A 23641-nucleotide genomic window follows, 5' to 3' on the forward strand; every position below is an offset into this window, starting at 1 on the left:
ATAGTGGACGAGGAGGAGCAGGGTGGGGCAGGGTGTGGAGTAAGCAGGATTTGGGGTACCCCGGGACCTGTAGCTCCCACACCCTTGAATGCCCAACCCACCCCCCCCAGGGCCCCCGACCCTGGCCAACTCAGGACAGGCTGCGCCTTCACACCACCCCAAGCTTCCCCAGCGTCGCCTCCCGTCAGTGAGGGCCCCGCCCCTGTCGGGTGGCCTGTGTGTGGATTGCGGCCTCTAGTGCGGGTGCCCGCACTGCTCTGGCTGGGCCCAACCCAGTCCACCCAGCTAGGGGAAGGAGGTGAGGGTGGTGGGCGCTCTGTGGGGCAGGGGAAGGGATTGCCTGGAAGGCCTCATCTCTGTTCCCTCCGTCCGTCTGTCTGGGTGTTGTGTAGTGTGCCTGATCTCTGTCCCCTCTTGCTTCTCCCTGTCTGCCTGTGTCCTTGTCTGTGCCTGTCTCCCTCCCTCCGTTTCTCTCCTCTCTACCAACCTGCCCCACCTCCTCTGCAGCTCAGTGATAACCCCTGGGCAAGAGTGTTACCTAATCTCCTCCCTCCTGGCAGCCTCAGGCCTTCACCCTCTGCCTTTCTTTCTCCCAGCAGACGCCTGCCTGCCCTGGCAGCCATGAGGCCCCCCTGGTGTCCCCTGCACACGCCCTCCCTGGCTTCCCCAATCCTTCTCCTCCTCCTCTTCCTCCTGGGAGGAGGAGCAGAGGCTGAGGACCCAGAGCTGCTGGTGACGGTGCGTGGGGGCCGGCTGCGGGGCATCCGCCTAATGGCCCCTGGGGGCCCTGTCTCCGCTTTCCTGGGCATCCCCTTCGCAGAGCCACCTGTGGGCCCCCGTCGCTTTCGGCCACCGGAGCCCAAGCGGCCCTGGCCAGGGGTGCTGGACGCCACAGCCTTCCAAAGTGTCTGCTACCAATATGTGGACACCTTGTACCCCGGCTTTGAGGGCACCGAGATGTGGAACCCGAACCGAGAGCTGAGTGAGGACTGCCTCTACCTCAATGTGTGGACACCATACCCCCGGCCTGTGTCCCCCACCCCTGTCCTCGTCTGGATCTACGGGGGTGGCTTCTACAGTGGGGCCTCCTCCCTGGACGTGTATGACGGCCGCTTCCTGGCCCAGGCTGAGGGGACCGTGCTGGTGTCCATGAACTACCGGGTAGGAGCCTTTGGCTTCTTGGCCCTGCCAGGGAGCCGTGAGGCCCCAGGCAACGTGGGTCTACTGGATCAGAGGCTGGCCCTACAGTGGGTGCAGGAGAATGTGGCAACCTTCGGGGGCGACCCAATGTCAGTGACTCTGTTTGGGGAAAGTGCCGGAGCTGCCTCAGTGGGCATGCACCTGCTGTCCCCTCCCAGCCGGGGCCTGTTCCACAGGGCTGTGCTGCAGAGCGGTGCACCCAACGGCCCCTGGGCCACAGTGGGTGTGGGAGAGGCCCGCCGCAGGGCCACACTGCTGGCCCGCCTCGTAGGCTGTCCCCCGGGGGGTGCTGGGGGCAATGACACAGAGCTGGTCGCCTGCCTGAGGACACGGCCAGCTCAGGACCTGGTGGACCACGAGTGGCACGTGCTGCCTCAAGAAAGTGTCTTCCGCTTCTCTTTCGTCCCTGTGGTGGATGGAGACTTCCTCAGTGACACACCCGAGGCCCTCATCAATGCCGGAGACTTCCATGGTCTGCAGGTGACTAGTGGCTAGAAGGGGTGGACCTGGTTCCTCTAGGCCTGTTCTCCCGCCCGCCCCCACCCCCCACCCCCGGGGACCCAGGCATGAAGGCTCCTCAAGATCCAACTCCCAAAGGCCTGGGCTTCTGGCCCCAGGGCCGCCCCCTCCTCCCTGAGAGCTCAGATCCCAGGGTGGTCAGTGGGGCAGAGAGAAAAGGAAACATGGGTACATTTTCACTTTCTCTCTGTCCCTTCCCGAACCTCATACTCTCTTCCTCCATGGTTCTGGGGTCTGTAACTATTGATCTCTCTGGCTCTTTGTCCATCTGTTTCTGTCTGCCTGTCTGTCTGTACCCCCCCCCATCCCTCCATCCTGTCCCCCCAGGTGCTGGTGGGTGTGGTGAAGGATGAGGGCTCCTATTTTCTGGTTTACGGGGCCCCAGGCTTCAGCAAAGACAACGAATCTCTCATCAGCCGGGCCCAGTTCCTGGCCGGGGTGCGGGTCGGGGTCCCCCAGGCGAGTGACCTAGCTGCCGAGGCTGTGGTCCTGCATTACACAGACTGGCTGCACCCTGAGGACCCGGCACGCCTGAGAGAGGCCATGAGTGATGTCGTGGGCGACCACAACGTCGTGTGCCCCGTGGCCCAGCTGGCTGGGCGACTGGCTGCCCAGGGTGCTCGGGTCTATGCCTACATCTTTGAACACCGCGCGTCTACGCTCTCCTGGCCCCTCTGGATGGGGGTGCCCCATGGCTACGAGATCGAGTTCATCTTTGGGCTCCCTCTGGAACCCTCGCTAAACTATACCGCCGAGGAGAGAACCTTTGCCCAGCGACTGATGAGATACTGGGCCAACTTCGCCCGCACAGGGTCAGCAGTACTGAGGGGAGGAGGGCCTCCAGGAACCAGAGAAGCAAGAGCAGGGGACAGAGAGAGGAAGACAAACAGAGACAGACAGAAAGGGCCGGAGAGGGAGGGAAAAGTTCACAAAAGGAAGGAGACAAAGACGGAGACAGAATGACAAAGGAGACTGGAGAGGAAAACAGGATGGCAGGTCCTGAAGAATCAAGGACCGAGGGGGAGGGAAGCGAAGAGGAGAGAGACAGGGAGACAAAGGAATTACCATAGTACTTAGGAGCTTGAACTGGAGAGAGCTGGATTCTATTGGGCCAGTGGTGATTTTATTAGCTGTGACATGCACACATGCATATGTACTCACACACCAGTTTACCTGTCCGAAGAAGGGGACCATAAATCCGACATCACTTGGGTGTTGTCAAAAGCAAAAACACAAGATGTTTGTAGAGCTAGGACAGCCTGCTTGCATAGTGAGGGCTCATAAATCGTAGGGATGTTTTAAATGGGAGAAACAAAGACAAAGGTGGAGCAGTAAAGCCGAGGGAAAGGCAGAAAGAGGGAGGTCAGGAGGAAGGGGATGGCTCCAGATGATGGGGGATCCGAGAGACCAGAAAGAGGGGTTAAAGAGGTGGTGGGAAGGAGGGAATGTGTTCTCCAGGGAGCCGAAGAGCGCACGGGTCGGAAGCAGCCTTCCTCCTGCTCTCCATCTCCGGTCCACAGTCCCAAGGGCGGGCGGGGCAGGCTTGCCTGAGGCTGAGCCTTCCCTTTCCTTCCGAAGGGACCCCAATGACCCCCGGAACCCCAAAGTCCCGCAGTGGCCACCGTACACGGCGGGAGCGCAGCAGTACGTGAGCCTGAACCTGCGGCCGCTGGAGGTGCGGCGGGGGCTGCGCGCCCAGGCCTGCGCCTTCTGGAACCGCTTCCTACCCAAATTGCTCAGCGCCACCGGTATGCAGGGGCTGGCCAGCGGGCAGGGGCTGGGCGGAGGAGGGCAGAAAAGGGGCGCGAAGAGAGAGAGGGGAGTGGGAGCCGGCCGGGTGTAACCCCTCTCTTCTCCACCGCCCCCCCCCCAGCCTCGAAGGCTCCCAGCACCTGCTCGGGCCCCGCCCACGGGGAGGCCGCCCCGAGGCCAAGGCCCGGCCTTCCCCTGCCCTTCCTTCTCCTCTTCCTCCACCTCGCCCGGCTCCTGCGGCTGTGACCACGGCCACTTACCCCTCCGGCCTCAGGGGGCCCCCCTCCTCTAATGAGTGGTCGGACAGTGGGCAAGGGCCCCACTCAGGGATCTCCGACCCAGCGCACCCTCCCTCCTCAAACTGAGAGACTCAAACTGGCCAGGGATGGGAGGGGGTGGTGACCTATGACCCGTCTCAGGGACCCACACGCCTTTGTTGTTTAAATGGAAATGAAAAAGCCAATTTTCTTTTTTTATAAAATTATTTGGAGCCGGAGCCTGGTGTTGGGGGGAGAGGGAAGGCCGGGAGCTAGACAGCACCCCCTAGTGGGGCTGTAACAGTCAACATTTCTGTCTCTTCTCTTTTCCCCACCAACCCACGGGTCCTCCCTCTTCTGATCCTTTCTGTCCCCCTGTCTAACGGTCATTTTCTCCTCCCCCCACCCCTTCCTTCCCGCCATCCTTCTCCGGCCCCGCCTCCACTCTCATCTTTCCTCTGGTCTTCCGTCTTCCGCATATTTTTCTGATCCTCTTTCCACCGTCCTGCGTGCCCTCCTGCATTCTTGTATCCTCCTGCACTCACGCTCCCCACCATGTACGTTCCCTGACCTTCCCCTTGTCCTCCTCCAACCCACTTGCCGGGCACCCTGGCCGCAGACACGCTGGACGAGGCGGAGCGCCAGTGGAAGGCCGAGTTCCACCGCTGGAGCTCCTACATGGTGCACTGGAAGAACCAGTTTGACCATTACAGCAAGCAGGATCGCTGCTCAGACCTGTGACCCAGACGGGACCCCCACGTCTCCCCGCCCTGCTCGCCCCGCCCGGCCCCCTAGCTGTATATACTTATCTAAGGGCTGGGATATAACACGGAGGAGCCCTAGACTGTGCCCACCCACCTCCCCCCCGACTATCCCCGGAGGCTCCCCGCCCTCTGCATGTCTCGGGCCGAGCCCCTCCCCCGCGGTGCCTTCGCCCCTCTGGGCTGCCAATAAACTGTTACAGCCACAGCAGTGTGCGCGACTAGGGAGCGGGCCTCAAACACCGGGGCTGAGTAGACAGAGGGGCTGGTGCGAGAGCCCTCCCAACTTGCGGATCTCAGTAGCGGGGCGGAGCGTGCCTGTGCCCGCCCCGCCGCCCCGCCCCACCTTACGAGGCGGGACTCGCGCCTGCGCAGTAGCGACGGCAGTCCGGCAGTGCATTGTGGGAGCTTCGCGGGTGGCGCCTTCCCCGCGGCTGCAGCTCGTCCTCCGCGGCTGCCGGAGACCAGCGAGAGAAGGTTCCCCAGAGCCCGCCCGTCGGTTCTGCCTGCGGCTAGCTCAAGACCCGGGGCCGAGAGGAAACGCTGGAGCCGGAGTTCCGTCCGCGCCGCCAGAACGCGTGTGCCCGGCCCCCCGCCGCCCGCCCTGGAACTGCTGAAGGACGTGCACCTGGGCCTGGCCCCGCCCGGCCGCGGCCCCGCTCGCCTGGCCCTCCTATCGGGCCACTACCTTTACTATCACTACGGCTGCGACGGCCTGGACGACCGGGGCTGGGGCTGCGGCTACCGCACTCTGCAGACGCTGTGCTCGTGGCCAGAGGGCCGGCCCGCGGGCGTGCCCGGGCTAGCCGCCGTGCAGGCGGCCCTGGAGGACATGGGTGACAAGCCCCCGGGGTTCCGGGGCTCCCGGAGCTGGATCGGTTGTGTAGAAGCCAGTCTGTGCCTCGACCACTTCGGAGGGCCCCAGGGGCGCCTGTGTCACGTACCCCGTGGAGCAGGGCTCCAGGGGGAACTGGAGAGGCTTTACTCCCACTTCGCAGGGGGCGGGGGGCCTGTAATGGTTGGGGGGGATGCAGATGCCCAGTCCAAGGCCTTGCTGGGAGTCTGCCTGGGTCCAGGCACAGAGGCCTATGTTCTGGTATTGGACCCTCACTTCTGGGGTGCTCCGAAAAATCCCAGTGAACTACAGGCAGCTGGGTGGGTAGGATGGAGAGAGGTAGGCACAGCCTTTGACCGCAACTCCTTCTACAACCTGTGCTTGACCAGCTGCAACTCCCAAAAGCAGCAACATGCCCTGGACTGAGGCTCGGGGCCCAGAATGGAGACTGTCTCTGGCCCCAAACACCTAAACCCTTTACTCCAAGGCAAAAGCTGCCTGGGCCTTTGGAGTCAATAAAGTGGTGAGGCTCAGCTAATTATGGCCCCAGCCAATCTTTGGGAGAATGTGGGGAGGTACATGATAATCACTATGGAAGTGCTTTTATTGGCAGTAGGGTTGAACGTACAAAAAAAAATTCTCAGCTGGATGGGACTAGGCAGTCACAATTATAGACGATACCAGGAGTGAGGAAAAGTAGATGGCTCAAAAGAAGTCCACATCATCTGGAGCATCCAGGTCACGGTATTCCACAATGGCCCGTGGGTCTCCTCGGACCATCCTGTGAGATATGGAAGAGGTAAGATGGGAAGACAGTTGAGAATCCCTGAAAGGGAGCTTGAAGAGGGCAAGAAAGCTTGGGACGTCTTAGCTCATTCTCACCTGTTCCGAGGCTTCCCAGGATAACCTCCTTGGCCTCGGAAGGCATCATAGTTCCCTCGGCCAGCACCATAGGGGGCATGAGGGTATGGAGGCCCTCCCGTGGGGACTGCAGGGCGGACAGCACCAGCTACACAAGAGATCGGTGTTGAGCTGAAAACCTGTGACCTCAACTATACTTTGGTTAAGCTTCCTTTCTCCCAGCCCTCACAGTCACTAAACCCTTTCAAGCTCCCCCTGTACTCACCTCCATAGCCCAAGATGGGGGGCCGGGGCTGACCATAGGGCATCAGGCCCTGGGGAGTCTGGTGTGGGTAGGGGAGTCCCGGGGTCAGGCCTGGGGGGAGTACAACATGGACAGGAACATGAATTACTGCGGGGGGGGGGGGCACGGGGAGGGGAGGAGGACGGGATGGGGAGTGACAACTGGCTTTTAGGAATACTGCCTGAGAGTGGAATAGAAAGTTTTCAGAGGATGACGGGATAAGAGAACCAGGAATTCTTGAATAGTCAAGGGAGAGGGAATGTGGCAGACTCTCACGGATCGTATCTTACTCTGGGCAGGGCCAGGTGGCTGAGCTGGCTTGATCTCCGGCAGAGCTGGGCGCTTGGCATCAGTGAGAAAGTTGTTAAAAAATGCCACCTCCTTCTTCACTTCCTCAATCTTCTCTGCATGCTTGTTGAAGATATGTTTGCGTACAAACTCAGGGCCCTGGGGAAAGAAAGAGAGGGTCAGACCAGAGCAAGCAATGTGGAAGGATAATCAACCTCCCCGCCCACCAATTCCAGAGCCAATTCCTCCCCAGGCCGGAGGCGGCTTCCTGGCTCAACCCCCTCGGCCCACAGTTCTAACACACAACTCTCTAACATCCCAGACCTTGAATTTCTTGCCACTGAGAGGGCATAGCCACTTATCCTTGCCCAGTTCCTGGGTGTTAGAGGTGACAAACTTTTCCACTTCCTGCTCAGGGTCTTTGCGACCCATCTTCTGAGCCTCTTCCTCGGAAAGAGATTCCCGTACACTCAGCAGCGGAGTCAGCTTCTCCTCAAATGTCTTCTGCCACTCTAGCACTGTGGTTTGGGAACAGACAGCGGGCTGAAGAAGGGAGCCAGAAGCAAGGAATAAAAAGGAAGGGATAAGGGCACCTGGCTGGCTCAGTCAGAGCATGTGACTCTTGATCTCAGGGTCCTGATTCTGAGCCCTACGTTGGGCATAAAGATTATTTAAAAATAAAATATTTAAAGAAAAAAAGAAAAAGGAGAGGATAACAGGAGAGGGCGGGAAGGCACTGCTACCAGAACAGATCTACCACCAGAGGCATCTGAGGAGAAAGGGAAACCAAAGGGGAATCGGGAGTGGGGGAGCTGGGAGCCCACCTTCTCCATGACTGATGCGGTTGGGTGGCATGGGCCCCCGAACATGGATGATGCCACAACGGTTGGGCATTTCGTCCTCATTGGGGTACTCGCAAGTGTTATAATAATCCAGGGAATGTACAATGCGCAAATAGAGAAGAAGTTTGTCCAAAACCTGCGAGAAATGAAAACGTGTGAGTTCACCATACTCTTCTTGCCCCTTTGCTGCCCCAAGCCAGGACCTTGGCCGCCTGCCCTTGCTGGCACCTTTATCAGTTTTTCATCCCGCTCCACGTTGATCTCTGCAGGGTTCCCTTCCTTAGGGGGCTCCTCAGGGGGAGCGCCCCCACTGCTCCCCAGCAGCTCCTCCTCCTCCGCACTCACTTCCTCAATCAGATAGTCAGTGATATTCTTCAAGATTGGGTTCTGGGAGGGCAGACTCTGGTAGGCAGGAAAAAGAAGGGCAAGTGAGATGACAAGAGAAAACCCTGAGGTAGGTAGTCCCGGAAGCTCCTCATATGAAGCAGAAGGAATCCAGGGTTCACTTGGCCTGTTACCACTGCTTCACTATTTGTCTTTTTCTTATTCTATCCTAGCCAATACATCATCACTAATGCCAGTCTATTCTACTGGAAAAGCTGGAGTGCTGCCCAAATAGAGAGAATAGGAACAAGGGGTCAATGCTACAGACAAGACCGGAGGTGCCCACAGCAGCCGACATGGTATCGGCTGCTTTTGGAAAAGTTCCACGGGGAGTCACTGACTGTTGGCAGAGGAGGTGTCCCAGGCTCAGAGGCCCAGAGCTGGGTCCTGTCATCCAGCGTATGGATCAGCTTGGCGGCCAACTTGATGTCGTTGCGCACTATCTGCTTGTGCTGGGTAATGCCATTGATGTTGCGGACTCGGCGGGTCAGGTCTCTGTTCACACCAGGGCTCAGCTCACACTCCCGGAGCTAGAGGGAATGAACACAAAGCTCACCAACACTCGCCCAAGAAGCAGCAGCTCCAGGGACTGGCCCTACTGACAGGACCAGCAATTGGACCGTGAGCTCCCCGAGAACAGGGACCAGGAGGGTCTTATTCATGGACACCAGTATATACTTAATGTGAGCAGACTGAATGGATGGATGGGGGGGCAGAATGAGTGAATCAAAAGAACAAGGAATCAGAGGTTGTGTGCAGCACGGAGAGCCCACTCCCAGCATTTACCCGGATATTCTGCAGGTTCCAACAGATCTCTTTGATGTTAACGCTGCGGTCAAAGGTCACCCAGCCTCGACGGAAAAACCTACAGAAGAAAAGAGCATAACCCTGGGGTGGAACGGATACCGGCCATTTGCCTCCCCCTGTACCCTATCTCCAGGGTTTCCAGGGTCACTCTTCTCTCCATTCCTCACCTCCTTTCAGGCTGGGGCTCTGACAGTGCCACACGCATGAAGCCTGGGTATCTTTTACAAAGCTGGAAAAACAGGAACAGAAACCCCATTGAGCGATTCAACGTTTCACTTCTTCCTCCAATCCCCATGTCCTCAGAACCGTAGGAATTGCCTTTGAATCTTTACTCAAATAAGGAAAAACCAATAAAGGGCTTAAGAATAAGAGCACTTAAAAGCAAATGGTGCGATTGGAGCCAGCCCACAAAAGGCATGGGCCCATGGGAAGGGGTCTCCCTGTTAGAGAAAGAGTGGTATATGTTAGAAGCAGAGTCACATTATCCTCTCCCCGCCTCACCAGCTCCCCCTCCCTGCCACCAAAGATGGAGCCTGGGTGCCATTCCTGCCCCCAATACTTTTCCCCACTCACAGAAATGATCTCTGCCCGCGAGATGTTGGGTGCGATGTTGCGCATGAAGAGGGAGCAAGTCTTATGAAGGGGCCGAGGTTTACATTCCAACCCAGGAGTGTCCTTAGGCTTCTCCCTTTCTTCTTCTTTGGGCTTCTCCTTTTCCTTGAGTGCCTCTTCTATGCAGAAAGTGGTGGGAGTCGGTGATTTTTTATTGTTGATTTTGGAAGGGAAGACAGAGAAGCAGTCACACTCCCACCTCCCCACCCTCATCTCCCAAAAGGCCCACCCTTAACAATTTCACCCACTCCCACCTCCCCTACCCCTATTCAGTAGGAAGAGAATGGACTAGAAGCAGAAAATAAAACCTACCAGCCTCCTCCTTCTCTTCCTCAGCTTGGCCACTCTCCGACTCCGACTCCGACTCGGACACACTGCCTTCGTCAAAGCTGTCGTCGCCACTGTGCTTTCTATTCCGCTTCTTGCTACTCTGTGAGAGCCACAGCAAGAGGAAGGGAGTCAGCTAACCAGGCCACTGGACCGGACACTGATCCCCTGGCAAGAGATACCCTACCTTTTTGGCATCTTTCTCAGAGTCGTCTTTCTTCTCTTCCTTGTCCCCATCACCCTCAGACTTCTTAGTTTTGTCATCGTTAGAACTGTCGTTTTCAGCCTGCAGGCAGAGATAATCCCCAGCACATCCATCTCCCCTTCAACCTTTATCAGAGGGCCTGGCCCTCCCTAGCCCTCCACCTCTCCTAGACCCAACACACAACCCTCCAGCCCCACCCCGACCACTGAAGCTGCTCCATCCTCCTCCCCAGGGGCTCATGGGCAGCAGCCAGCGGGCAGCACCCAGCGAGCCCAGCACTCTGACCTGTTTGCCATCTTCTTTCTTGTCGTCCTTATCATTGGCCTTGCGCTCTCCATCCCCCAGGCCTGGTCCAGCCCGGCCCTCGTCTTTCTTGCTGGGCTCCCCAGGCTTTCCGGCCTGCTCCTCCTCCTCCTCCTGCTCCAGGATGCGCAGATCGTTCTCTGTCCCTCCTTCCATCTTAATCACAGCTACCAACAGACAGGGCAGAGGTCACTATGGCCCTGGCCTTCAGCCTCTGGATGATCAACTGATATCTATTTCCCAATCAAGACCTTGGTCACCAGACACCCTCTTCCCCTCCCAATCCACACACCTGCATCCAGCATCTTGACAATGGCATCAGCTTTGTCTATGTCCAGGAGAAGATTATCAAACCAGCCACTCTCCATGAGGGACAGGAATACCCTCAGTCGGTTTTGCAGGGCCCCCCGGGCCTCCTGCCGCCGCTTCCCCACCTCATCTGGGTGGTACTTAGACCGAAACCTGGGAAGGAAGTGGGAAAGGGAAGAGACAAAATAGTCACTGGGCGCCAGGACCGGGACATGGGGAGGGGCCCAGGCAAGTCCTCTCACACCCACAATAAACCACGAAAGCAGAAAGACTGGGGAGAGGGGTGCACCAGAACCACCCAATACCCCCAAAAGGAACCAGAGGTTATGCTCTGAGAAGATTTGGGGGAGAGCCAGGAACTAAGAGCTCTGGATTTGGGAAAAGCAATGACTACAGGGGGAGGCCAGGGTTAGAGAGGCAGAATGATGGCCCTGAGTCTCTGGGAAACACTAACTTAAAAAAGTGTAGTTTCCCAAAGCTTCCAAGAGGAAGGCTAAGGAAATAGTAGGCCCCAAAGAACCTCCCTCTCCTTGCCAACCCCAGACTAGAGTCATTAAAAGGACTGTTCCCACCAACTCCCTCCATCCCTAGGTGGAAGACAGAGGGAAACCTGAAATGCACCAGATAGGAAAAGCCAAAAAAGGCAGAAAAGCTTTCTCCCCCCTTGGGAAGAAAAGCAGATGGTGGAGGGACAGGGAAAGACCAAAGGGAGAAACTGAAGTGCCCTTATAACCTCAGGTACTGCCCACAGGGAAAAAGAGAGAGAGGAGAGGGGGTGGAGGATTAGGGTGGGGTGGAACATGGAAAGGAAACATTTAAAATAGGACCTTGGGAGGAGGGGGTGCAGAACAGAAGAAATGAGGAGTATGAGAAAAAGCAGAAAGGGAAAGTGAGAAAGTCCCAGAAATCGAAAACAAAGGGAAAAACTAAAGACCAGAGAAACTGAAAAAAACCACAGGAAACAAGTGGTTAGGCAAGGAGCAAGGACAGGGACCGAGAAAGAATGAAAAGTACATGAGAGAATGAGACCAAGACACGGATAAAGAAGGAGGGGACAGCGACAGACAAAACAGAACCACAAGTTGAGCGTGAGAGGAAAGGAAAGCCGCAGGCATCACCTCCAGGATCTTTACCTTGGCCGCTTGGTCAAACAGAGCTCAAGATTTAACTAGCCGCGCCCAGGGCCCATGCTGGCAGGTGGGCCACCGGCTGGCTCCTGGCTGGGGCGTCCCGGCCCAGATGCCCCACCCCCGCGGGACTCCGCGGTGGGGGCCCTGACTGACTAGCTGCCTGAGCAATCACATTCAGCTAAACCGCTGCATTGTGCACAGCAGTGCCCTGCCTGTCTGCCTGGCCGGGGCAGCGCAGCTCAGCCCAGGGGGCTCATGTATGGGCTGGGTATGGTGGGGGTGGAGGTGGGTTTGCTCCGAGCTCCGTCGATGAGCGGGTGTAGTTCCCAGTTCTGGCTCTTTTCAAGGAGGAGGAGCAGAAAGAGGATGAGGAGGAGGAGGAGCAGGAAGGGGGGAAAAGATGGTTGATTAAAATTAAAACATCCACAAAAGGAAAAAAATTAAAATTCTTTTTCTGTCAAACGACCCTGAGATCTTTGCTTTTTCTTGTCTGGATTCACTCGTTGCTTTTGGGAGAACACCACAGCCACACAGGGTCCCGGCGATCAGGGATGACAATGACCCAATACCAGCAAGTGGGAAGCAGTCTGTCTGCTGCCCCAAGGGAACAGGTGGCTCTGGCCAGCTGCCTGGAGGTGTCCCACTCACTGAGGACAGAGGGGAAGCGAGGTGGGGTGGGAGGCTGTGGCAGATGCTGAAGTGAGGAGGAGAACCCATCAGCCAATGCTGTTGTGTTTCCCATCCCCCACCCCCAGGAAGTTCCGGATTGGGGAAAATGGGAAGAGGACAGGGCTGCAGGCTCCACTGGCAGGGCCAGGGGAAACATGCTAGGGAACAGAGAGCAGGAAAACAGGGGCACTCACCACTCCTCATCTTTATGAGCCAAAAAGAAATCTTGCATCTGCTGCCTTCGAAAATCCAGCTTATAGTCATTATAGCGCTTTACAGCCTCTGTCTCATCCACAGAGTCATCCAATGACAGGAGAAACTCCTTGAAGGTTTTCATCACCGGTGGTGGCACACCCAAGTCAATCTCTGCGATGCTGCCCAGCCTGGGGGGGGGCCCGGTCAGGAAGTCTTGGTTGTGGGGGGAAGAGGGTGGGGGGGATGGGGGGGCCAAGGTAGCCAGCTGCCCCCTTCCTTTGCCCACCATGGACACCGCCCCAGGCACCAACGGCTACCACCCCCACAGGCACTCCTCTCTGTACCTAACCCACTTCCTGACTCCAGCCACGGTCTTTGGCAATCCCAATCCATCCCCCAAACCTAACATCTCCCTTTTCCCAAGAACCCCAGAACCCCAGGTCTTTACCTGGCCTGGATAGGCAGAACATGGTGCTGCATGATGTGGACGTCTGGGTGGCCCCAGGGCTGAGGGGGGCCATAAGTAGGGCCCCCACCCCCCCCAGCATAGGGCATCTCATAGCCACTGTGGTATGGGTCAGAGCTGTGCTCATCCCTGAGGGTGGGGGACACAAAAGTCAGACAGAGAAGGGAATCATGTCTCCAGAGCACAAAGGAGGATGGGACAGAGGAAGGGGCATATGGAATGTGGTCTCTCACCCAAGGGTTTAAGAGGATAAAAAAAGATGGGTTTGTAACAAGTCTGAGAAAAGGAAATGACAAAGTCCTCAGCGAAAACGAAGAACACAGCCGAGGCCAGGTGGAATTGAGGCTAAGGAGAGAAGCCAGAGAAACTGTTGCCACCTCACCAGTCTCGCCTCATGCGCTTCTGTGGGGGGCTGAGCTCGTGCCTGGGAGGAGAGAAGCGCTCTCGCCGATTCCGGTCATAGTCCCGATATTCACCCCGACTGCGGCGCTCCCGGCCCCGGTCCCACTCTCTGGCGATAAGAATGAGTAACAGTAATGGGACACAGCCGGGCATGCTCCTAGACAGGCCCTTCCTATCCTGAGACAGCAGACTAAAAGCCCACAATTATAAAATTATTCTCTAAACAGAAAAAGACTTTGCCTACTGCCATCACTTCAGCCATCACCCTCAAGCAGATGGCTCTCCAACTGTTCCTCCAGGCCAGCATTAACAATCCCCGACTAGATGGCCATGGCCACCTCAAATTTGACGTGTCAGAACTAAGCTGTTATTTCTACCACTTCAAGGCCATGCTTGCTTCCCTCCTCCTGTTTCCCTGAGAGCAGGGATATCAACCATCACCAGATATCCAACTTATCAAGTGTCACCCTCACTGCTCACTCAAGCTACTGGCTTGCTAATCCTCTGCCTCAGAGCCTATCAAAGCTGTCCTCTTCCTTGCCCCTGTCCGTGTGCCCTGACCCTGATCATTTCCCCTGTAACTGCAGCATCCGGTGTACCGATCTCTGGTCCCTCCCACTTCTCTCCTGTCAAAGTGATCTTTCTCTTTTTTTTTTTTTAAAGATTTTATTTATTTATTTGAGACAGAGAGAATGACAGACAGAGAGCATGAGAGGGAGGAGGGTCAGAGGGAGAAGCAGACTCCCTGCCGAGCAGGGAGCCCGATGCGGGACTCGATCCCGGGACTCCAGGATCATGACCTGAGCCGAAGGCAGTCGCTTAACCAACTGAGCCACCCAGGCGCCCAAAGTGATCTTTCTCAAACACAAATGCGATCATGCCATGCCCCTCCTTACTAAATGCCAGTACACAACACTGTTCAAAACCTTGGTTCCTGCTGTCATTCCAGTCTCTCCACCAGTTACCAGCCACCTCCAACCCAACCTTAACCAAGTAACAACATCCTTTGCTCTAGCCCAGTGGTTTTCAAACTTTTGGTCTTGGAACCGCCACCCCCACCTCACAATCTAAAATTACTGCAGGGCGCCTGGGTGGCTCAGTCAGTTAAGCATCTGCCTTCAGCTCAGGTCATGATCCCTGGGAGCTGGGATCTGGCTCCCTGTTCAGTGGGGAGTCTGCTTCTCCCTCTGTGTCCCACCCCCCCGCCCTGCTCATTCGAAACACGCAAGTGTGTACCCTCTCTCTCTCAAATAAATAAAATCTTTAAAATAAGTGAATTTTTTTGGGCGCCTGGGTGGCTCAGTCGTTAAGCGTCTGCCTTCGGCTCAGGTCATGATCCCAGAGTGCTGGGATCGAGCCCCGCATCGGGCTCCCTGCTTGGCAGGAAGACTGCTTCTCCCTCTCCCACTACCCCTGCTTGTGTTCCTGTTCTCGCTATCTCTCTGTCAAATAAATAAATAAAATCTTAAAAAAAAAAAGTAAATAAATAAATTAATTAAATTAAATAAGTGAATTTTTTTAAAAATAAATAAAATTATGGCAGATTAAAGACTTTTTGCTTATGTGGATGACATACATACTATACTCAAAACAGAAACAATTATCTATTAATTTTGAAGTTATACATCAACATAAATTGCATTTTTATGAAAAACAGCTATTTTTGGGCACCTGGGTGGCTCAGTTGGCTCAGCGACTGCCTTTGGCTCAGGTCATGATCCTGGAGTCCCAAGATCGAGTCCCCGCATCAGGCTCCCTGCTCAGCCAGGAGTCTGCTTCTCCCTCTGACCCTCCCCCCTCTCATTCTCTCTCTCAAATAAATAAATAAAATCTTTTAAAAAAAATAGCTATTTTCAAAAAAAATCTTTTTTAATGAGAAAAGTGCCATTGGGGTGCCTGGGTGGCTCAGTCAGTTAAGTGTCTGCTTTCGGTTCAGGTCGTGATCTCAGGGTCCTGGGATCAAGCCCCACATCAGGCTCCCTGCTTAGCAGGGAAACCTGCTTCTCCCTCTGCTTGCCATTCCCCCTGCTTGTGCGCATGCTCTCTCTCTGACAAATAAATAAATAAAATCTTAAAAAAAAACAAAAGTGCCTTTGTTTTTGCATGTAACAGATCTTTCTTTTTTTTTTTTAAGATTTTTTTTATTTATTTGACAGAGAGAGACACAGCGAGAGAGGGAACACAAGCAAGGGGAGTGGGAAGGGAGAAGCAGGCTTTCCGCTGAGCAGGGAGCCCGATGTGGGTCTTGATCCCAGGAGCCTGGGATCATGACCCGAGCTGAAGGCAGACGCTTAATGACTGAGCCACCCAGGTGCCCCTAACAAATCTTTTCAAGGCCAGGCTAATCCAGACAGCTAGAGTCTCATATTTATATATATATATATTTATTTATTTATTTTATTATTTATTTATTATTTTTTTGAGAAAGAGAAAGCACACGCGAGGCAGGGGTGGGGCGAGGAAGGGGGGACGAGCAGAGGAAGAGGGAGAAGCAGACTCCCAACTGAGCAGGGAGCCTGGCAGGGCCAGATCCCAGCACCCTGGGATCATGACCTGAGATGAAGACAGACACTTAACTGACTGAGCCACCCAGGCACGGCCTCATATTTACTGCTACATTCAATCTGTTGTGTATGTTGTTTGGTTGAAAAATATGAAGAAAATCTAGCCTCACAGATACGTAGCTGGAAAAGGAAATACTTTAATAAATAGTCTTTTCAGGTAACTGGGGATATTCTTTGATACTACCCAAAACTCGACGAGAGAGAGTTTCTTAAAGGCAAGTTGCAGCATTGAATCTGAAACCATATCAATAAACATTTTATACTCTGCTACATTTAAATCCATTGTTCTACCTTGCTGTTTGAGTGGATCTTGACATATCTCATTATACAATATCAAAATATCACATTCATTAGCATCACTACCTATCTCGTCAGAGAAGTCTTAGATGGGAAACTGTCAAACTCACACTAGTAGTACAAGTTTTCCAAAATTTTAGTTTTTACTGGAAAGTTCCACTTCCTCACTACCAACAAAGCTAACAACTTTCCTTGTAATAGAGTCTTAGTCTGTTTTCAAGAAAATATCAAATACCCAAGGAGGATTAACTACGGTTTGACAATCTTTCATTCAGGTAATAATGGCATCCCACCAAAAAAAAAAAAAAAAAACCTGTTAGCTCAACTCAAAACTCAATCCCACACTCTTCTTTAAGATAACCACTGTACTCCTATATGCAATGTTAAGTGCTTTATGCATACTTCCCACTCATCATGCGTATTACAAAGATGTATAGACAAGAATCCAACTTAATAAAATTTAAAAAATTTTGCTGCTTCATTAAGGACGTTAAATGAAATTGGCTTTTTTTTTTTTTAAACTACTTGGTGCCACTGCCTTGATTTGCACTAAGACACCAGCAGTTTTCCCACCAACGCTATAGCACCAACAATGCAAACATCAATACAGTGAAAAGGACAATCCTACCTTAAAGTTGCTATAAAAATACTAACACCACAGATCCCTAGATCCCTAGGGTATGTGGACCCCATTTTGAGAACCGCTACTTTATTATTGTTCTTTTAGAGGAGGGGAGGGGCAGCGGGGGAGGGAGAGAGAATCTTAAGCAGGCTCCATGTCCAGCAAGGAGCCCAGCGCAGGACAGATCTCGACACCGTGAGATCGTGACCTGAGCCGAAATCAATAGTCTGACGCTTAACCAACTGAGCCACTGAGGCACCCTGAGAACCACCACTTAAAAACAAAACAAAACAAAACAACAACTAGAATATGGGCTCTTTTCTGCACACAATTTTATGTCCCCAAGTCCAAACTGTTGACTCCATCTGTGCGTCAGGAATTCCCATTCATCTTTCCAAGTCCTGCTATGTGTCACTTTCCTGTGCTCTTCTCCAACATTATCACCTCCACCACTACTACCCTACCTTAGATCAGCTCCTTCAACACTTCACCATCTTTATGATGATTCTCATATATACTCAACTGCAGCACACCCAAGGCCATTTTGCCCTCCACTCCAAGCCCCAGACTATAAATTACTTAATCACAGTAACTACTTCTTACCCATTTCCAGAATTCAGAACACCTTTGATTTTCTTCTTTCTTACAAAACACTTGGGGAAAAAAGCACCATATGGTCTCCCCACTGAAGAAATACACAGACTACAGACTGAAGGCTTTACTAAGCTCATTTTTCAAAATAACAGTGAATGAATAAATACTATTACAGTAAGTCACCTCAAACTCCCCCCCGTAATGTTTTGTGATGTCTTTTAGATTTAAAAAAATCGTTTCTCTTGATTAGTTTATTGGAAACGACATCATATTTCTCTGAATGGAAACACCTTAATGGTATTTAACTCAAGGACATCCCAAAAAGCTAATGACTAGCTGAGTCAAACCTAATCAATTAACCTAACCCTCGCTGTCCAAAGAACTCTTTCTGATTTTAGGGAAGACAACTACAAGAAATTTAACCATATTCTCCCAGAGAACAGGTCTGGTCTGACAAGCTCTCCAGTCGAGTCAATTCTAAAACATTACTTTCTTTGAATCAACCTTTTTCAGAAATAACTTACAAATAATAAAATTCATGCATCTTAAAGTACATGCATAAATATTGCTTCTTCCTACTCAAAACTCTTAGGTCTATTGCTTTGACGATGTAGACATTTCAAAAATCGAGCCATAGCGAAAAAATCTCTGGCCAACAGCGAATAGGTTGCCCGACCAAAAACGGTCAAGTATAAGCGACTTCCTGTGGTTCACCCTATAAAACTAATAAAGGCAATGCAATGAGGGCGGAGTGCCACAGAATGAGGCAGGGGGACAAAACTGAGGAAAAGAAGTCTTACCGGTCATTCCAATCGTCCCCTCGACGCCTTTCATCTCTTTCCCGGGAACGGTCATAGTCGCTGCGCTCCCTTCTGAACTTGTCCCTGCGCCTTCGGTCATACTCGTCATCGCTGTCACCCATGGCGCGGTCTGAGGGAGCCTGGAGCCCGGACAGGGGTGGTCAGGGTGCAGAACAATGACGAGGAGAGGAAAGGCTCCAGAGCTGCTTCGGAGCAGCACGCCCGCCTCCCGCCGCAAAGGCCAGCCTTCCGCCGTCCCCGCCATCCTAAGCCCGCTCCCCGCGCAGGTGGCCGGCTCCGACACTCTACGGGCCCCCGCGGGTCTCCCTGCCCACGCCCACCGGCCGTCCGAACCCGCTCCCGCCCGCCGCGGCCCCGGCTCTCCAGGCCCCGCCCCTCCCCCACCTGGGAGCGGTCGCGGCCGTTAGCCTCGCGCTCCGGCGGGCTAGTTTTCCGGGAGACCTGGGCCCGCCTCTTGCTTCGGGCGCGCGACGAGGACGGCGCGGACGATGAGAGGGAGACTCAGGGCTCTCAGCGAGGGGGCTAAGGAAACGAAGAGAAAGTGGAACAGCCGGGGATGGGCGGTCGGCGCGCGCCACTCGCGCTGCGCCTGCGTCACCGACGGAACGGGGCCCCGACCGCAAAGTACTCCCCCGCGGCCTGAACTGGAACTTAAAAGCACAGAGCGAGAGGCTGGGAGCCCCCGGGGATGATGGGAAGGGGCGGGGACCCGGAAGTCTCGCGCGCTTTCCGGGACGAGAACTGAGCGGACGAGAGGAATTACGGGAGCCGAGGTGGACCAAGCCAGGCCACAGGAGGGCGGTCGGGCCTTCTGGGCTTGAAGGAGAGCTTCTTCTGGCTGAGGTCGAAGGTCGCGGTCCCTCGGATGTGTCCGGGGCCTGAACCAGTTCGTGTCCAGTTGTTGACCCCCACCACCCTGCTCGGGGAGCCTCCTGCCCTCATCCAGGGCTGTTTTCCCCTGCTGGCGCAGGGCACGGAGTTGGGGAGTGCAGGCCTTTAGCAGGATAGAGCAACCATTTTAAAGCATCTCCCACCATTTTGTGCTGCACCAGAGAGGCTTTATTGCCGCCTCAGTATTTACCACCACCTGCAAACCCGTTACTGCTGTTCTTCAACAGAGGCGCCCCGTCTTGTAGGCGAAACCGGCGAATCTGTCTTATCCCCAACCAGTACTTGGTCGGGCTAAGTTACAGGTTGAGGTCTTGATCAACAGGCGGAGTCTGGCTTGTGCCGGATTAAATGCACCACCACCCCGGAGATAACACCCAAGTCCTTGTTCAGGGAGTGGGGTGTGAAGGCTTAATAGGAAACGCTGCCTCCTTGGAGCATGCTGCAGCCTTACTCCAAGCACGGAGAGGAGGGGTGTCTTTACACTAAACTGCGTTTGCAGGAGTATATCGTGGAGTTGCAAAAAACTAGGTCTCAGAAGACCCAGCCAGGTTCTGATCTTGGTACTGCCGTTTGGGAAGCATGCAATCTGAGGAGATCACTTCTACAAAAACGCAGACGGGCGCAACAGTTGTGCTTGCGTGAGGCTGCTGTGAGAATCAGATGAGACAATACACTTGAAAGTGTTTTTGTAAACTCCTGAGGGGTTATTATTTCATGATTGGAGGAAGAGGAGACAGCATTTGGTGACAAAGTTGTAAAGGTGGCTGTCAGGGAGGGTAGCTGATGGGAAGGGGGAATGTAACAGGTGCTTCTGGGAAGACTCAGCAGTCGGTGGTGACGGTGGCTGAGAGCTCCTGGATGCGCCAGGCACTGCACGCCTTGCACAAGATGTGCCCATCCAACGGGTAGCAGCCCTGACACTCGCCCTCAGAGGACAGCAGCAGCCCACACTCCTGTTAAGACGGAAGCAACAGCTTTCTATCAGGCCCGGAGCCCTGGGTTCTACCATACCCAGCACCCCAGACCCCAAGAACCTCCCCTTCCCCTTGCCCAGGCCCCCTGACCTCGCACTTATAACAGCCAATGTGAAAACTGCGATCCAGAGCAACGATTCGTACAGTCTCCTCCTGACCTGGCTCAGGCATGATGGCCCCACCACACACTGAGCATCGTGGGGCAAACTTCCTGGGGGGGGGCGGGGGAGGGAACCAAGGAGGTTGTCAAACCCCTGAGTTGGAGGAAACTAACAATGGAGCCCAGAGAAGGTGGGATATCCGAGGGAACGGGAGAGGCCAGAGGTATGGTCTTGGATCTTAGAAGGGAGAGTGATGGGTAACAAAAAGACAAAGCCAGGGGTGGGAAACTGGAGAGGTTGGTACTGGGGCATGAAGGAGAAATGAGGAAAATGGGGAGGGTCAGACACCCTGAGACAAAGATGGGAGACTCGGCCCGACCTGTGGAAGTCCTCGATGCAGTGGATCTGGCTGGTGGCATCCACTGTGAAAGGGATACCATCGAGGCCACGGTGACACACCACACAGGTGAAGCAGCTAGGATGGTAGGCCTTCCCCATGGCCCGCAGGATCCGGTCCAGGATGGGTTGGGAGCATGTGGAGCACTTCTCCAGGGTGGCCTATTAGGAAGGAGGGTGGGAAGTCCGGGGCTGAGGCGGCCCAGGCCAGGCAGGCACCCTGCCGGCCCACCTGTCTGTTTTTGTAGCTCCCTGCAAGGGATTCAGTGAAAAGTGGCCTTGAACAGATCTGAGTACGAGTCCCAGCACCGCAGCTTCCTAGGGAAGTGATTTAGTGTCTGAGCTTCGGTTTCCTTCAGTAGGAATAGCTGCTTCACAGGGGTGGCGGTGTGGGAATTTAACATATATCCCCTTAACTCTGAAATAAACATCTCACGTTTGTAAGGGACTATTGTCCTTTCCCTCCCGCAGCCAGTCATTTAGCTACTTTCCTCCCTTCTTTCCTATCAGTTTAGTCCCCCGGCTTTGAGCTCTGTTCCTCTCTTCGGCTTGGACATCTAGTCCCCACCTCAGCTGGAAGCCCCCTGCCTCCGGCTGCTGACTCCAGCTCCCCCCCCCCCCCAGCACGTCCGCTCACCACGTAACAGCTCTCACAGTACGCTCTCCTCTCCACGGCGTAGAAATGCTGGCCCCGAAGCTGGGCCCGGCACGTAGAGCACACAAAGCAGCCAACGTGAAAGACGCGGTCCAGGGCCACAACGCCAGCCCCGTCCCCAACCACGTCTTCTCCGCAGCCCCCACAGCGCCCTGGGGACAGGGAGGGACAGGGTCAATCTGCGCAGATCAGGAAGGTGGATTCACGGTCCCACTGACTCTCCAGTCCCCTGTCCCCGCCACCTCTTCCCACCTCAGGTCAGCTCACCGAAGTACTCCCCGGTGGGAGGGTGGTTCATGTCATGCACCAGCTTCTTGGTCAGCCTCTCAAGCTCCTCCTCAGGAGGCTGGCTCAGGGGGACCTGTGAGGGGGGATTCAGGGGGTCGGTCCTACCTCTAGCTCCCTATGCTGTCAAACTTCCTGAAGGGGACCAGGCAGTTCCACCCGGAAAGTTCACTTGAGGAGGTCTCAGCCCAGGGCCCAGGGGCGCACCCCCAGGAGCCGACATACAGCTCCAGCACCTCCCTCTTGTATCTCCTGACACATCCCTAGGGGATCCAGAGCTCCAACACCCCAGGCCTCTGACAACCAGGACACTGAACACCACCCCTGCCCCACCAATCAGTGTCTGTGAGGACCCCCAAATCCCAGTACCCAGGCTTACCTGGGGCCCGTACCCGCGTCCTCTTCCTCCTCCTGCAGCCTCCTCTTTACCCCCTGGCCCTGGCTCACGGTGGCTCCTATAGCCAGCCCCCCAGACGTCACCTCGGCCTGGCAGAGGGAAGTGGGCGCCCGGGAGGGCCCCGGAGGCCTGAGAGGCCCCCCGCCTGGGAGGGCCGCAGCCTCTCACTGGTTGTGCCACCTTCACTTGCACAGGGAAGGCAGGGCCAGCAGGGGTGCTGGCTGTAGCATAGGAGGCCGGAGTGGGGCCCCCATAGGGGGATGCTGAGAGCTGTTGGGGAGGAATAGGAAGACCCCCTCCATTCGGCTTCAGGGAGCCTGAGCCCGTGCGGTAGGCATGGGGCTGAGGGGGCTCATAAGCCTGGGGAGAAACACAGACCAGGAGTGAGCAGGCCCATTCCAGGACACACACCTGGGGGAACCCCCCGTGTGTGTGACCCCAAGGTAAGCGCTGGTCTTTGACAAGGGCTCACACTCAAGAGGCTGACAACCTAGTAAGCTCTGGTGGCCCAGCTCCTTCCATGCTCCTGTGTGTATCACTCACACTGGGGGTGAGGGTGGGGGGGCTAGTTTGAGAATCTAGAGAAGGGACCAGGCTGGGGAGTAGGGAGGAGAGCAGGAGACAAGGAGCAGCAGCGGGACGGGGGGGTCACCTGCCGGTCTGACCGCCGTGGGGCATGCCCACGACCTCCATCCAGCTCAGCCAGCATGCTGGTCAGCGAGTCTATCTCGGCATCCAGGCTCCCTGGACGCAAGGCCCCCCTATCTGGGGGGAGCCCCTGGGGATGAAGCAAAAACAGGGAGAATTCAAATCACTTGCCCCGGGTGCCCCCACCTCCCACCCCCCCAATTCCAGTTCTCACCTGTGAGCGCTGGGGTGCGCCATGGCACCCCACCCAGGCGAGCCCCCGATCATCCGGTCCCCCGGGGGCCTGGTAACACTGCTCAGATGGGAGGGGGCAAAAATTGACCCTGGGGTGGGGCTGAAGTGCTGAGGTGAGGGAAGAGAGAGCCAAGGTGGGGATGGGGAAGGAGAGGAGGGTGGCACATGTGGAGGCTGCCCTCTTGGGTCCCTCTTCTCCCCCCCCCCACGCACCTGGGGTCCGAGAACAGAGCAGGAGGGGCAGGAAGCCAGAAGGGCTTCAGGGAAGGGGTGGCAGGGACAGGCGGGAGGCAGGAGCCAGAAGGCAGAGGTGAGCGCGGAATGGCCAGTGGCCTCCTTGGCGGCATTGGGGCTGCCTTACCTGCTCCATGGGCTGGCGGCGGCCCCGGGGCGCCTCGAGGGAGTGCTCTCCCCTGAGGGGCTCTTGCAGGCTCCAACTGCCTTGGGGGGAGCCAGGTGGGCCCCGACATGGCCTGGAACAGGGGACTCCAGACAGCGGTCAGGCCCCGTGTAGCCCCAAGCCTGTAGTCTTGACCCTTTCTCCCGTCCCACACCTCGTTTGGAACTCCGGGAAAGAAACTTTTTCTGGCTTTTTTTTTCCCCTTCCTCCCCAATTTTGGGGACAGCCACGCCCCCGGTGACGTCACCGCATTCCTGGGGGAGGGTCACGTGGCCCCCTAGGCCCTAAACTGCCGTCCCTCCCCCAGTCAGCCCCCTCCTGCCGAGCAGGGAGGGCTTTCCACAGCCGCCTCTGT

General features: G+C 55.5%; 4 protein-coding genes across 9 annotated transcripts; 2 read left to right on the forward strand and 2 right to left on the reverse strand.

The window, feature by feature from the left end:
* The first annotated feature begins 231 nt into the window (after positions 1 to 231).
* On the forward strand, positions 232 to 4764 carry ACHE (acetylcholinesterase (Cartwright blood group)). 3 transcript variants are annotated; one of them, XM_021680050.1, is made up of 5 exons: positions 232 to 298; positions 600 to 1680; positions 2047 to 2531; positions 3298 to 3467; positions 4348 to 4764. In XM_021680050.1, exons 2-5 carry the CDS (start codon positions 622 to 624, stop codon positions 4467 to 4469), a joined length of 1836 nt encoding a protein of 611 aa, XP_021535725.1. In that variant the 5' UTR covers positions 232 to 298; positions 600 to 621; the 3' UTR covers positions 4470 to 4764. The 3 variants fall into 3 exon arrangements, with proteins under 3 accessions (XP_021535725.1, XP_021535724.1, XP_021535726.1); XM_021680049.1 differs by lacking the exon at positions 4348 to 4764 and adding an exon at positions 3593 to 3717; XM_021680051.1 differs by lacking the exon at positions 232 to 298 and having other exon boundaries at positions 619 to 1680; positions 2311 to 2531; positions 4348 to 4624.
* Positions 4765 to 4903: 139 nt separating this feature from the next.
* On the forward strand, positions 4904 to 5851 carry UFSP1 (UFM1 specific peptidase 1 (inactive)). Its single transcript, XM_021680176.1, has one exon. The coding sequence runs from the start codon at positions 5322 to 5324 to the stop codon at positions 5748 to 5750; it is 429 nt and encodes a 142-aa protein (XP_021535851.1). The 5' UTR covers positions 4904 to 5321; the 3' UTR covers positions 5751 to 5851.
* A 59-nt stretch (positions 5852 to 5910) lies between these two features.
* SRRT (serrate, RNA effector molecule) lies at positions 5911 to 18960 on the reverse strand. Of its 4 annotated transcripts, none has more exons than XM_021680173.1 (20): positions 18690 to 18960; positions 18285 to 18424; positions 13388 to 13516; positions 12988 to 13134; positions 12539 to 12727; positions 10529 to 10698; positions 10219 to 10403; positions 9916 to 10014; positions 9714 to 9831; positions 9363 to 9517; positions 8957 to 9018; positions 8769 to 8847; positions 8324 to 8512; positions 7827 to 8000; positions 7581 to 7734; positions 7081 to 7274; positions 6759 to 6915; positions 6451 to 6540; positions 6207 to 6333; positions 5911 to 6105 (listed from the first exon to the last, which is right to left on the reverse strand). In XM_021680173.1, exons 2-20 carry the CDS (start codon positions 18404 to 18406, stop codon positions 6030 to 6032), a joined length of 2616 nt encoding a protein of 871 aa, XP_021535848.1. In that variant the 5' UTR covers positions 18407 to 18424; positions 18690 to 18960; the 3' UTR covers positions 5911 to 6029. The 4 variants fall into 4 exon arrangements, with proteins under 4 accessions (XP_021535848.1, XP_021535847.1, XP_021535846.1 ...); XM_021680172.1 differs by having other exon boundaries at positions 9363 to 9520; XM_021680171.2 differs by having other exon boundaries at positions 6451 to 6552; positions 9363 to 9520.
* A 920-nt stretch (positions 18961 to 19880) lies between these two features.
* On the reverse strand, positions 19881 to 23501 carry TRIP6 (thyroid hormone receptor interactor 6). Its single transcript, XM_021680054.2, has 9 exons — positions 23248 to 23501; positions 22867 to 22994; positions 22657 to 22782; positions 21987 to 22364; positions 21590 to 21683; positions 21305 to 21474; positions 20651 to 20829; positions 20261 to 20381; positions 19881 to 20149 (listed from the first exon to the last, which is right to left on the reverse strand). The coding sequence occupies exons 1-9, from the start codon at positions 23354 to 23356 to the stop codon at positions 20018 to 20020; spliced, it is 1437 nt and encodes a 478-aa protein (XP_021535729.1). The 5' UTR covers positions 23357 to 23501; the 3' UTR covers positions 19881 to 20017.
* Between the last annotated feature and the right edge of the window lie 140 nt (positions 23502 to 23641).

This window comes from Neomonachus schauinslandi, chromosome 5 (genome assembly GCF_002201575.2).
Source record: "Neomonachus schauinslandi chromosome 5, ASM220157v2, whole genome shotgun sequence".
Taxonomy (NCBI): Eukaryota; Metazoa; Chordata; class Mammalia; order Carnivora; family Phocidae; genus Neomonachus; species Neomonachus schauinslandi.

Bases quoted from the DNA above. Each gene is read 5' to 3' on its own strand.
- ACHE (XM_021680049.1), top strand. From the start codon at position 622: ATGAGGCCCCCCTGGTGTCCCCTGCACACGCCCTCCCTGGCTTCCCCA. The intron at 2,532-3,297 runs GTCAGCAGTACT...TTCCTTCCGAAG, and splicing joins GCCAACTTCGCCCGCACAGG to GGACCCCAATGACCCCCGGA. The intron at 3,468-3,592 runs GTATGCAGGGGC...CCCCCCCCCCAG, and splicing joins CAAATTGCTCAGCGCCACCG to CCTCGAAGGCTCCCAGCACC.
- UFSP1 (XM_021680176.1), top strand. From the start codon at position 5,322: ATGGGTGACAAGCCCCCGGGGTTCCGGGGCTCCCGGAGCTGGATCGGT.
- SRRT (XM_021680171.2), bottom strand. From the start codon at position 18,406: ATGGGTGACAGCGATGACGAGTATGACCGAAGGCGCAGGGACAAGTTC. The intron at 8,001-8,323 runs GTCAGTGACTCC...CCTGCCTACCAG, and splicing joins GGACACCTCCTCTGCCAACA to AGTCTGCCCTCCCAGAACCC. The intron at 6,334-6,450 runs GTGAGTACAGGG...TCTCTTGTGTAG, and splicing joins CCCCATCTTGGGCTATGGAG to CTGGTGCTGTCCGCCCTGCA.
- TRIP6 (XM_021680054.2), bottom strand. From the start codon at position 23,356: ATGTCGGGGCCCACCTGGCTCCCCCCAAGGCAGTTGGAGCCTGCAAGA. The intron at 22,995-23,247 runs GTAAGGCAGCCC...CCCTCACCTCAG, and splicing joins GCCGCCAGCCCATGGAGCAG to CACTTCAGCCCCACCCCAGG. The intron at 21,684-21,986 runs GTAAGCCTGGGT...CCCCCCTCACAG, and splicing joins GACGCGGGTACGGGCCCCAG to GTCCCCCTGAGCCAGCCTCC.